The 13,515-nt window shown below is 43.8% G+C and overlaps 1 protein-coding gene across 16 annotated transcripts in view; it reads right to left on the reverse strand.

The window, feature by feature from the left end:
• FOXP1 (forkhead box P1) overlaps positions 1-13,515 on the reverse strand; it is a 341,534-nt gene that overhangs the window by 40,460 nt on the left and 287,559 nt on the right. For all 16 annotated transcript variants that reach the window (XM_048957784.1, XM_048957785.1, XM_048957787.1 and 13 more), the window contains one exon: positions 5,658-5,762. In XM_048957784.1, coding sequence (XP_048813741.1) covers positions 5,658-5,762 — 105 coding nt within the window. The remainder of the gene's footprint in view (positions 1-5,657; positions 5,763-13,515) is intronic.

Here is a 13,515-nt window from a genome sequence, read left to right on the forward strand (position 1 = left end):
CTGCAGTGGCTCCTATTATCCATGTAACCACCACAAGTTGAGACATCAAAAACTGGCAGCATCTCCTGCACAGGGGTTTGAAAGTAAGTGCAGGAGCAGCAGTGGGTCTACAAAAATCCTATTCCTGAGGATACAACAGGACTGCAGGTAGAAGCTTGGCTTTAGTATTTGTTTTCAGGATATCTTTATCCGGTTTTCTGCTCAACCTCCTCTCACTTAATACATTTAATCTAATTATTTTCCATCAGACACGAGGAAGAAATTTCACCACAAATGGGTGACGATTAATATTACATTAGAAAAAAAAAATATTGCACTATTAAAGTGAAAGCAGAGTTATACATTCAAGGCACATTTCAAACCGACACCCAAGCCTGACAGCCTTTCAAGAATCCCAGCTCACACATCTCAAAAGATTCTTCAATAACAGGGTTGGGTTTAAGCTTATATGTCAGGGCACAATGCAGCCCTTGTTTACCACCATATGGAGGTGCACACACAGAACTCTCCAAAAGTAAAGAAAGCAAAGGCTTAAAAGGAAAGAGTCAAGAGCTTCCCTTTTGACAAAAGTAGCCTATTTCGACAGTCGATTCCCTCCTTGAAAGCATACAGCACACATAAAATAAATACAGGTCACAAAAATTAACAAATCATCATAACTGTCTAATACATCCTGGGCTGGCTGCGGAAAAACAAGATCATTTTGGATTTATATCTGTAAGTATGGGATTTCCTGGACAGCTAATATCCACAAACAATCAAACACAGAGGACCATGAGAAAGCAGCATTATTTCAAATTTGAGCTGAGAGCTGTGATTCTTAAAGGGCTGCAACAGTAACTGGAGCTGAAATCTGAAGCAAGAAAATTCCTTTGCTGGGCACTGACGGACACTGCTGTGTTTCCCTTGGCCTTTGTTGGAAGCTTTTAGGTCGCTGGCTTTGGGATATTACAGCAGATGAACAGCTTACAACCACAGAAACTACAAAACATGACAAATACGTCGAACCTCCCCTCTGTCCTCAAAAAAAAAAAAAAAAAAAAAAGAAAAAAAAAAGAGGAAAACACTAAGGACACTTCTCTAAAAAGAGCCGAACCCTTTTATGAGACCTGTTGCCAATATCAGTGCCACCGAATGATCTCATCTTTCATTCTGGCTAAATTCCAACACACAATTTCATTAACCCAGGTACTGCAGGTGATAAAACTCATTTTTCCCTAAAGAGACAGCTAAAAAGTACCAGTTATACATTTATGAAGTACCAGCAATCAAAATTATGGATTTTCTAAAAGGTTTTTAACTACTTTTATTGAAAGGAAAATCGCTGTCTCAGACTTTTGTGACACTATTGCTAATAATAAATTTTACCATTTAGACACAGCAGTAATACGGTAGACAGTGTCAATAAAAGAATGAAACAAAGATGATCCTCGTCTCTTAAGTAATGCTTTCTGATTACACACCGGAAATTATAAGGTGAAGCATCAACGCAGAGCACCGTAAGACGTGAAATGCAGCACTGCAAGGCACCGAGCCGAAATGCGCCACGGCGGGCTGAGAGCCGCCCCGCTCACACCAGTGCGAACCAGGAGGGCGGAAGCATCCGTGTCCGCACACAGCGCGGACGCCACGCCGGTCGGTGCGGGGCTGCGTGCGGGCGCTCCTCGGGCTCCTTTTTGGAAAGCCTTCCTCCCGACATGCCAGGTGTCACTAGAGGGCACTGTGGGATTTGGGCCACCCGGCCTCCTCCCGCAGCGCCTGGAGAGGTCCTGAACTTCCGCACAATGTCAGAAAGGTTAATAAGGATGTTGTAAAAGAAACTGTAGCACCGATATCCCAACAGCGGCTCGGAATAGGCGACCGTCTGGGAACTGGAAGGACCGCTTTCTTCCCCGCGCGCAGCGTGGGCAGCACGGCCCCGCAGCCCCCGTGTCGGCTGGGGAGGATGGAGGTTGGGTCTGGAGTTGGGGTGTCAGGGTCCAGGAGGGCCGCCCCGCTCCCCTGCCCACCTCGAGGTCTGCGAGATGAGCTCGATGCGGCACATTCTGACACGCAAAATGACAGAGCAATTAATGCCTTTGAAACAACTTATGATTTCCGGCCTACTTCAACATGTATTAGCATATACCTGGTTTCTTTAATATACACTTTGTTTTTCCAAAACCACAAACATAGTTGCTGGAATTTCATGTGGAAGTGCTTAAGGGGTTGAAAGTTAACACCTTTGTGAGCTGAGCAGTCTCACAGTTGCTGCTAAACAAAAGCCTCTTTGTAGAAGCTTTCTCGAAATGTTTTCTTAACATGTTCCAAGTAGTTTTAGGCAGGCAACTAAAGTAAACAAGATGTTACCATGATAAAAACACTTGTGAAAACATTAGGGAGTGCACTTAGTAGTTTCTTTCACATAAACTCTCCTTGGTTTCATCAGCTAAATGCGCACGAAGCAGCCTGCCAGCATCACTGCACTACGGATTGCAGGATCTCTCCAAAGGTCTGCATCTCTCATTTAAGGAGTATATTTGATTTTAACATGGTGCTGCCATGATTAAACGCATCCAAACCGCAATCAAATAACAGCAACAAAAAGATAAAAGGGAAAATAAAACCATACTCCATCTCCTCCTTCAATTTATGCCCTGGATGCCTAGATACCTCTCTGAACAAACCACCCTCCCTCCAGCAGTGATTTCCTAAACAACTTGACATACAGGGGCATACTTCTCTCTGCAATGGCCTTTAAAGACATACAAATGAAATTACAGACAGTCGGTTCCAAAGGAAAGTCTCTCTAATTGCTTCTTTCGCTGCCGACTGAGACTTGGGTGCTGGTTCAGGCACAAGACACGTGTGGCCCCTCCAGCCTCCACCCTGCTCCCCAAGGCTTGGCAGAAGGCCACCAGGTCACAGCGTTGCCACTGGCCGTGTTTGTGTTCTTAGGCTCGGGCAGCACTGGGGACCATGCGGGGTGCTCCTGTTTCATTAGGCTTAGCAGCTGCCCCCGCTGCTATCAGTTAGCTCTAACTGATGCCACATCACATGGCAACCAGTGGCTGACAGATTAAAAAACAACGCTAAAACTGCAACTTATTTCTAAAAGAAACAGGGAAATAAATGCGTACAATAGTTGGAGTATCTGCTGGTTCTGATAAGCATCCTCCTGTTGGCTGTGAGTGAAAGACAACCAGGATCGTTATTTGTACAGTATTTATCTTTGAAATCAAGGGCCCTGTGGTGTACCTCACCTTGGGAACAAACACTACAGAATGATCACAGAAGAGTGTCAAATCTCTGTTTTTGATTTACCAACAGTTATGATATTTCTTCCTCAGGAGGAAAAGAAATGAACCATGTTTTAGACCTGTGAGTCCTTTTTTCTCCTTTAACTGTAGAATCATTTTATTGGCATACAAGGCTCTCGTTCCACACGTAACTCCTCTCTGCTTTTTCTAACAGGCCTTTTTACCAAGGTAAGTGAAATTAAGCAATGCTGAATAGATACACCGGCTGTATTTCACTTGTAAACAAGAGCTTTTCTCTTGAGGAGCCCATCAAAAGGGCCTTGTGGATTGCAGGAGTACCAGAAAGAAACTTCGAGCATCTACCTGTTACCTTCTCACTGAGTAGCGAATTTTGTTAAATGTCAATAATGTAAGGAAGGATGCTCCACAAGAGACTTGGAAGGCTACAGTAACATTTCATGAAGAAATGCTCACTTCTAACAGTGTCAATCTGCTCCTCCAGGACGTTTATTTCTGCATTCGTTCAGGGTTAAGCATCACTCTGAACAGTAGGACTTTGGACACTGTAGAATTTGGATAATGAGAAAACAAGTGTGAGCCAGCGGGCTTAAGAGAGACACACTTCTGCTAGAAGTTCTGATGGGGAACAAAGATCACTGCCATGAAAATGTGAGCGATGACTAAAATTACTGGAGCCGTGAGCAGCCAGAGCCGCTTCCTGCTGATAACAGGTTCAAGTCCAGCCTGGCCTGTAATGGCTTCCAGGTTACTTTCCCCTACTGATGGCTCTCCACACTCCTTCACATGGACTGGTGGTCTGGGTCTACCAGACCATCCGCAGAATACCATCTAAACCAGTCTTGTCTCCACTCACACCATGTGACTCAACCAACTGCTCTATTTTCTACACATGGTCACATCAAGCTGTGCACTGTGTTGCAACAAACCTTGCTGGAACCAGGAGATCTACTCATCTACTCTACAACAGAGGACTACCACAGCAAGCAAAGGTGGCACAATCTGACCTTACTCAACTACACGGATTGCTCCAGTAAGGCTACCACAGCATCTTTCCCTTGCATTAACTGCCATAAAAAACAGAATTGTTTTAAAGGTCTAAACGGTATGGTATGGCATGAATATGAATGAGCTGGCTAGTATGGAGAGATTAGCATTTATTTCACTTAAGTGAACAACAGGATGAATTAAAAGAAATGAGGCAGGCCACCCTTCATGGAAATTTATGACTAGTACCTTCTTATTTTGTAATCCTCTTGTAATGAGAACCTTTTCATTACTGTACCATTCCTGACTTGTAACAGAGGTTTATACTACGACTAGCACCTACTGAATTCAGGAGGGTTTCACCAATGGAAGCAGAACTTGCCCACACCATTGAGAGCAAAAACCTGCCTGTACCTCATCACCTAACATTCTCTGCTGGCTACTTGTTCTCACATGAAAACCTACGAACTGCTGCAGAAAGAAAAGATACAGCTGAATGTTTTGGGACCAATTCTACCTATCTACCCTGATGAATTCCACAGACTTACGTGGACTAACTTCATGAGATCACCACTGTAAATGGGAGAATTTGCCCCTTTGTGCATTTAAATCACAGTGACTTTTGAGATCCAGCAACTGAATAACCACCATCATTCCAAAGAGACCAGTGCGCAAACACTCAAGAACGTGGACGCAGCAGAAGCACGTGTGTACCTGGTGATCAACCCAGACAGAAAACTCTTTTGTAGTAGGAACAGCTCAGAAGGGTGAGGCTGATGATTAAGCTGTGAAGCAGCCATGTGCAAGTTATTAGAGCTCTGTTGGTCCTTCCCTGCATTGGGATGCACACATTACCACGTACTAGTCCATAATGCACTGTTTATGCAACGTGTAAAATTGTGTTCTTTGGCAGCAAGGAAAGGTCTGCAGCAAACTGCAGGGGCCCAATTAATATAATTATAGTTTATTTTTAGTTGTGTAGACTTTGTTCATCAGTTACTTATTTGACACAAATTAAATTTCACGTGATGCTCTGCAATTCTGTCCAATTATGGACTTAATTTAAGACTAAATTTCTAAATTAAACTGAAATCAAGGTTAGATCAAGGTTGCATTGTTTACATTCTCAATACTGCAACTTAAAAATTAATGAAATAATAAAAAAAAAACAACTGCAGAATCGCAAACAATCTGTTTTATAGTAATACACTGAGCAAGACCATACTTTCCCCATGGGGCTAATTCACTATCCCCTGTTAAAACGTTCTTGAGCCTGATCCAAAAGCCACTGAAGTGAAAGGGAGCTCTCAGTTGACTTCAATGGGCTTTGCATCAGACTCGTGGTGAGTGACAGCGCACAACATTTCAAGGCATGCTTTCTGTACAATGCAAGTGCCAAAAATCCATTCTTACTTTAGAAACGACTGGAAGTCTTCACATACTGCTTCACAGCCCGGCCATTTGCATACGCCGTGTCCATAGAGCGGATGGCTGTGTGAGTGCTCCTCGTGGGATAAACTGGAGGGGAGAAAGAAAAAAGAGAGGAACTGTTGTAACTGAAGGTACCGCACCAATTATTCTTCACAAAGAGTAAAAGAACAGATCCTGAAACAGCCCTAACATCTCATGGTACCCACCTGACTCTGCACACAGGTTTTCAAAACAGAATTAAATACCATTTGCAGAGTGAAACGTGTCATTCTTACTTAGCTATCCTCCTACATTTCATTCATTAATTAAAAGCTTTGTAAAGAATTTAAATTAACACGGACGGGGGAGAAATCATTTGACAGACCTGCTTAATATCCTGCTTGATATTTTGCTGAGGAATGTCTGAATATTGCATATTTACAATTCAACTTAATTGGGAAAAGAAGTCATCTCCATACAGCGGTCTGTTCTTCGAACACGGTACAACTGGGCCCAAGGTGCACCACCCCACTACAGACAGGGAAAAGCACCAAGCCTTGGCTTTCCCACCACATCATCTATTTACTGTGTGTGGGTTTGGTTTTTTTTTGTTGCTCTTTGCTTTTTTTCAGTCCCATTTTCCTCCTCTTGCAGGCTGTTTCTTTGCACAAGCACAGGCTTCCTACATCCCCGCAAAATATATTCACCAACGTTTTCAAATGTAAAATTCATCATAGAAAAGGAACCGTGTAATCAAAGGGTTCCTCAGCACGAGGGGTTAGTGGGGGCTGTTAACCTTGCTAAGATTTGGCAGGAACGTCGCTGAGCTTTCTGACTACTGAAACCAGGGTTAAAGAACAAATTCGTACGAACACTAAGGGGTTAATCCTCCAGCGGGATTCCAATCAATACGTAATGATTTGGCTGCACTGATCCAAGTCATGAGACGCTTTGATCCAGGCCATGTGGTGCTCAGGGAAATGTATCTGTTACACTAACTGATGAACCATATTCGAAAATATCTTCTTTATTCAACTTCTGCATGGAAACTTCTTAAGTGAAGGAATTATTTTTGCAACATCTTCCATAACCTTAGATGACTTTTAAACATAAAATGTCAAAATAATATTGAAATCTCTATTTTACGCTTATACACGTATCTGTTTTCCACAGCAAATCTTTCTGCAACAGTATGTCTGTGCCATATTATGAACTTCAAACATACACAAAGGATATGAACACATACCAGCATCTAGGTGTGGCTTTTACGACTTATTTTATCCCAGATTACAGGTAACGTTATGGATAAACACCTACTTTCTGCCATTTTATGCTTATACACATGTGGAAATGCCGTTTATTCTCTTTCCATAGCATTATCTGCCTGCACACAAAATTTTGCTCTTGTGTTGTTTCTCATGCACTGGGTAGAGCACTGTAGAGCATAGGCAACATGTGAACTCAAATGCAAGAGAGTTCCCTGTGAAATTCCTGCTGGATTCTCTTTGGGCCCAACAGCAAACTGAAGATAATGGAAGGATTTAAAAAAAATAAATTAATTCCTCTACAAGAAAAAAGGTACAGATCAGACTGGAAGAGGTATTACGAGATGTACTTGAAACGAATTCATTATTTCATTACAATCTTATTTCTGACAGTTTCCGAATAGTTTTTCAAGCATAAATAACTGCATCAGCTAGCTAATTTCCTAAAGAAACACTGTAGGTGGAAAGACTTACAAAGACTTGCTCCATAAGGGAGCATTTCACTGGTTCAACTTAATCAGTTTTTAAAACATGCGAGTGGGGAGAGGCTCTATCTGTTGAGTTTTTAAAAAGAACAAAGGGAGCGACGCATTCCTTGCAAGTAAATGAGAAAAGTACTTCAGCACATCCCCTCGGTTGGAAGAGAAGGAGGATGGCTGAAGGAACACTGTCCACTCAGGTCAGACAGCACGTGGTCAACTGCCCTCCATGCACTTTGGAGGGGAATAATTCAGAAAATAATGCTTTTTGTCATCTGCTTCTATCTCTGAATAAAGCGAAGTGTGAGGAAGTAGGCTTTCATGTTAACACTCCATTAAAGACTATATATGAGAGTTATGATTTCAGTCTGTTTGGCAGAACCCAAAAAACGTTAGTGCATTAAATTACGCAGCCCGCGTTACCCGTACACCAAGATGAACACAGAAATGCCATGACACCAAGTAAGAAGTCGGTCTCCTGTGGGGTTTAAGCACTGTAAATCTCATTATAATATCAACAGCAGTCACATGGCTTAAACCCCCAGCAGGGTTTTTTAAAGTTTCTCCACAAGAGCCTGAAGGCCATGGCCAAGTCAACGGAAAGAGTCCTACTGAGATTAGTATTTATTTTTTAAATCCGAGTGCAAATCTCTTTTCTTTCCAGGGATCTTGCACAAGACAAGACAAACTATGCAGGACATGATACCCTGGTATTGTGTCCAAAGAAAATGACTGAATGACCAAGAGAGTATCAACTGTACGCTGCGCTCAGCATGGAGAAGCCCAGTGCTGTCAATAACCAGGAAGATTGGTGCTGGCTTTAAGTTCCAGTAAACAGGAACTTAAAGGTCATTCTGCTAACAGGACACTGAGCATAACATACTTAGCACCTACGTACAGCTCCCACTGCCATGCAAGGGAGCAGAGCAACTACTTAAACTCACCAACAACTGACACTTGAAAAAAGGAAAAAAAAAAACAACCCTCTTGGGGTTTTTTGAAAGAAAAATGCAAGCATCCTCTCTGGGCAACACCTTTCTGAAGCTGCTTACCGCAATCCCACTCCGGCTTTTCAGCCGTGCGTTCTGGTGACCTTTATGTGTCACTATCAGATTACTGCTATTTTATCCATCTCTTCTGGAGATGTTATGGATTGCCACTTGTTCGCTGGTAGAGCCTTAAGAAGCACCTCAAAACAAAACAAAGGGCGGTTCATGCCGGAGCGCATAGAGCGCACAAAGGATCCACAGCCAGTGGAAATCAATGCGGAACTCTGTTTTCCTTTAACTGATCTAAGTACTCAATGTTTAAGCAAACAGAGGTAGAAAATGAAGATTTTAATCCAAAAGATAAACAAACAGTTCTCTTGGCACAATACAAACACATATTTTTTAATTGCTTGATGATGTTTGCGCCTGGTCTGCATGGAAGCACAGTTTCTATGACCTGGATGCATCCTTGGTCTCACTGCAGAAACAGATGTTCAGAGGAGCTGAGCACTGGCAAGCAGAAGCGAGTTTTGGTCTGATTTCTAATGACACAGTGGAGTAGTTCTCTGTTTCTATCACCCTCTCCTTCCAAAAATCCCACATCCCTGCTTGGGTGCTGGTGATGCAATGCTGTGCAGTGGAAGCAATTTTGTAACAACACAACGAAGGAACAAATGATGTACAATGCAGAATACGTCCTTTTCATCCTCCTTGCTATTAGCACACAAAATTCTTAACATACAATAGAATTAATTCCAAATAATGCAATAGTGCAGCGATATTACATCAAAGCACAACAAAAATGCCTCTGGCAAGTAAAATTTCTTGCGTAAGTCAGCCTATTCATGACATACAACAAAGTAATAAAATCCATGTGGGAAGCTGCAAACTACGTAAAGGTCCACCTAATTCTTGCTGCCTACAGCTTGCTGTGGGGCTACATGGGGCAGGCTGGGCCAAGGGCCACGCACCTCCCAGCGCCTGCACCTTCTGCACAGGGGAGAGGGATCTGTGCCTCTGCTTTCACCACTGCACGCTGCTCCCTGAGCCCAGGGATCTCCAGATGGTTTAATTTAGCCCACACTTACCAACCAGGTGAAACTGGGTACTATGCTTGTCAACACTCGCAAAGAAGCCACGGGTGGATGTAAAAACCAAGCAAGCAGAAGCCTCGGCAATAATACTTCTGCCACACAGTGGACCATGTCTTAAATATTCATGATGCTGACACAGTTCATATTCCACTGTCTCTCTTCCATGTCTGCTTAGGCCAATGATCTTTGCCAAAATGCTGGGGGAAGTCAGAGACGTAGAGAAGCATCCTTGATTTTCGGTTACAGTTATGAAGCATCTGCTCACGTTTTATCAGAGCAGAGAACATGCCTGAGCCACCTGCACACTGAAAAAAATCAATACCACATCTCCTCCTTCCCTCCTGGAAGAAGGTCTGAGCAGAGCACTCACAAACTGCCTTTTTTTAATTATTATTTTTATTCTGTAGGGGCAACGGGAAGTGACCTCATCTTTGCCAGGTGCTGTGAAAGCTCTGGGTGGGAGCGTGGGGCTCAGCACAACGCCCCGACCGCAGACCTGTATGGGAACATCCCAACCCCATCCCACAGCAGAGGAGGTGAGGCACAGCCCGAACCGAGGCAGGTCTGCAGTGCTCATGGTGCCTGGGGAACTCTAACCCTCACTACAAGGCACAGAAGGAATAACGCTGGTGGAAATGCCAAGATCCTCTCAGTCAGACATGCTTGCTGCATTTAAAATCTAAATGGTAACGGAGTGATGATTAAATTCTTGTACCAACTGATTCCTAAGTCACCACCAACAAGCAAACAGCCATACCCGAATGCATGTTCCTCTCTTCATGACAGGATCACCTGAATAAAGATGTGTTTTGCAGTAAAGCTGCACTTGTGCAAATCCTTCTGAATTCATACCAGGGTGGCTTGGCACCCCTTTCCTCCCTAATCCACGAGCCAAGTAAAATAAAATAGAAAAAGGTAAAAAAATACATCAAGGAGAGTATTAAGTCACACACTCGGCTGGGTTACTTCTAAATATTCATGCCTCCATCCCAGCAACAGCATCAGCCAGAATGCAGGTATTTGATCTGAGGAGAGAACTGTCTGAGCAGGGGAAATACCTCGCCACTGCAGGATGAAGCTCAGCAGAGAGCTGAGGGTTTCAGAGAGGTGGCAGTCGAAGTGCATGGCCAGTGGCAGCTTTTCCTAGAACTGGCATGCATGTTTGTGGTTGCTTTTAAAGTCTTTTTCTCCCCTTCCTCATTGCTTTAGTCCACATCCAGATCGAGGGCTAGAAGCAGCTCATATTTTACATCAAGCTCTATTGGAAGTAACAGGAGTAGTGTGTTACGTCTTAAATGACTACACCAATTTAAGACAAATCAGGTTAAAACTGCAGCCCACAGGCTGAAATGCTCGCTTTTAATCGGTGTGTGCTAACTTGTATACTTGTGCAGAAAAATACGACAAAGCCTCAGCACCGCTGCTGTAACACAGGAGCAGCGATGCGCCGAGAATCACTGCCTGACATCCGCCCGCTGCTGCAGCGCTGCTCTCCCTGCCTGCTGCAAGGAGTGCTGGAGCATTTGCAGTGGCACTGAGACAAAATCTGGCTCATATTCCCCTGCTCTTCCACCCCCACCCTCGCAGCACACTGCAGGAGTATAACCAGACTGGATAATTAAACACATCATCCTCTGGTTTTAATCTACGAACGGATGGTTTGGATTATTAATCAACATTATGACCCTCTGGTGCTCTGACCGTACTCGGTGCTTCCTCCAGGGGCAGCCCTGCATCCCACCCCACACCAGGGCTGCCACTGCCCCACAACACACCCACGGAGGTGCGGAGTGCATCGCTGGGTTATTTGAAAGAAAAAACATGCAGCGTCGAATCCATCACTTCTATCAGGTGGAAATTCCATCCCTGCACTTGAATTTAGCATTAACAAGTTTCTGTACTATTTAAAACTCCTATTTTTATTTCAACCTTGTGCCTCAGTACTGTAGTGAAAAGTACATCAAATACACCCAGACGCACATGATTTGAAACGCTGGATTTGAAATTCCAGCATTGCTAACTAATGAGAACCATTTTTTTCCTTCTTCCTCTTTGTAGCATCACTTCATGTACTTACATACCATAATCACATCCTCCTAGAGCCTCTATTTTTCCAGGGTGTAGATCTTTAATTCCCTTTAATCTGTCTTCATAGCCTATTCCCTCCAACTCCTTTATCACCCTAGCTGCTCTCCTCTGTATTTGCTCCAGCTCCTCTTTATCCTTTCCGCAAGAGAGTGGCCAATTGTGCACCACACTCTAATTGTGGTTTAACTGGTTCTGCAGAACGGAGGGAAGGAAGAAGGAGGACTCAGATGCAACACGCGTGTTTACACCTCCTGAGACCGCGCTCACCTTTTTAACCAAGGCACGGCACAGAACGTCCCGTCTGCATTTCCCAACCCAGTTTATGCCTCAGTCATTTCCCACACAAATGATGCCGAGCGGCTGACGTGTCATTTTGAGAAGGCAGTTTGGAATTTCTATTTCCTACCTGGGCTACTTTCTACTTATCCCTGCTAGATCTCATTTTATTCCTCTCCGAACAGTCTCCTAATATATTCAGATGAAAATGGATTGATTCAGTATCTTAGTTTAATTAGGAAAAAAAACGTGATTCTACCACTTTCTGGAGTGCCTGTATTCTTGCAACACTTTCAGCACACCCCCATCCTCCCTCCAGGCCTGAGTTGCAGGGCAGAGGGAGGAGGCACTGCCACGGCTCTGGCCCAGATTCAGCAAGGCTTTTAAGAACACACATGAGATTAAAAAACACAGGATTAGACCTCGAACTTCAATGGGTCTGAGGTGTAACATTACAACCGTACCTACATACTTTGTACCAAGATCCTGTTTGCCAACCTTATTTTACTGTAATTTATATGCTGTTGTTACATTTAAACTCACACACTGGGAAACAAGAGCTATTCCTGTTTAACAACACCATTATATTCCGTTACGTTTGGAGCTGAGGCGAGTCTTTCACCCTCCTGCAAAACCAGTGAGACGTCCAAAGATATGATTAGCAGGGATTACGCACTTTGGTATTTTCCACCACTGTCCCACAGGCACAACGAGGCCAGCACAGAAGGTGACTGTCACATCTCATACAGAGCCACAGTTCAGCGCTCAGCCTTCCCCCCCACGGTCCTGCAGCAGCTGAAGAAGCACCGTTTGGGAAAATGTTTGTAAAAATAATTATGATAAATGGTGACTCTAAAGGAGAAGTACGGTTAAGTCACTGATTTCTCCCTGCTGCTCACTTTCCCTGACGAACGCTACTTTACAAAAGCACAAAAATCTAAAGGACATACGCCTGCTTCCGCAGGGAAGCACACTTAATCATACAGGTAGTGTAAATATCAGATGCTGCTGCAGGTGCTAGGCGTCTATTTGTTTGTGTTTACTAAGAGGCATAACAAATAGTCACACTAAAGCAGAACATTTGGCAATGGAATGACAGACACCAGAGCAGCCATAAACCATGCTCTCTTGCTTATTCCTGAATCATTGCACAACACCAAGCAGTCAGTCCCCCGTTCTGGGAGGGCCCACGTGCTGCACTTTGTCCCTCTGAGGGGCAGCCACCACCAGCAGCATCCACCCTGAGCACAGCACAGCCAGGAAACGTGTGCCCCGAAATGAAAAAGTAGTACGAAAAAGAAGTAAGACACACAGCCAGCTAACATCGTTTACAGCTTTGCAACTTCTGAGTTAATTCATGGTATAAACAAGGACGAAAATGTTTCTTCCGAGCAAGACTTCCTGTAAACTGTTCATTAGAGCGGGGCTGGGAGCAGGGCTGGTGCACCTGCTGATTAACCATGCGCTCCAAGAATAAACACAAACTGCAGCCAGCAAGATTGTTCTGGAATTCGCTCAGAGCTGATTTTTTCCCCCACGTTATAAATTGGATCCTACCATAAAACAAACAGCAGAACATAGGTTGCCGAGAGTTAAAATCTACTTTTTACACTACATTGACCACAGCACCCACAGGCACAGCTACAATGTCTTTCTATGAATGGGACAGA

Source organism: Lagopus muta, chromosome 11 (assembly GCF_023343835.1).
Source record: "Lagopus muta isolate bLagMut1 chromosome 11, bLagMut1 primary, whole genome shotgun sequence".
NCBI classification, from domain to species: domain Eukaryota; kingdom Metazoa; phylum Chordata; class Aves; order Galliformes; family Phasianidae; genus Lagopus; species Lagopus muta.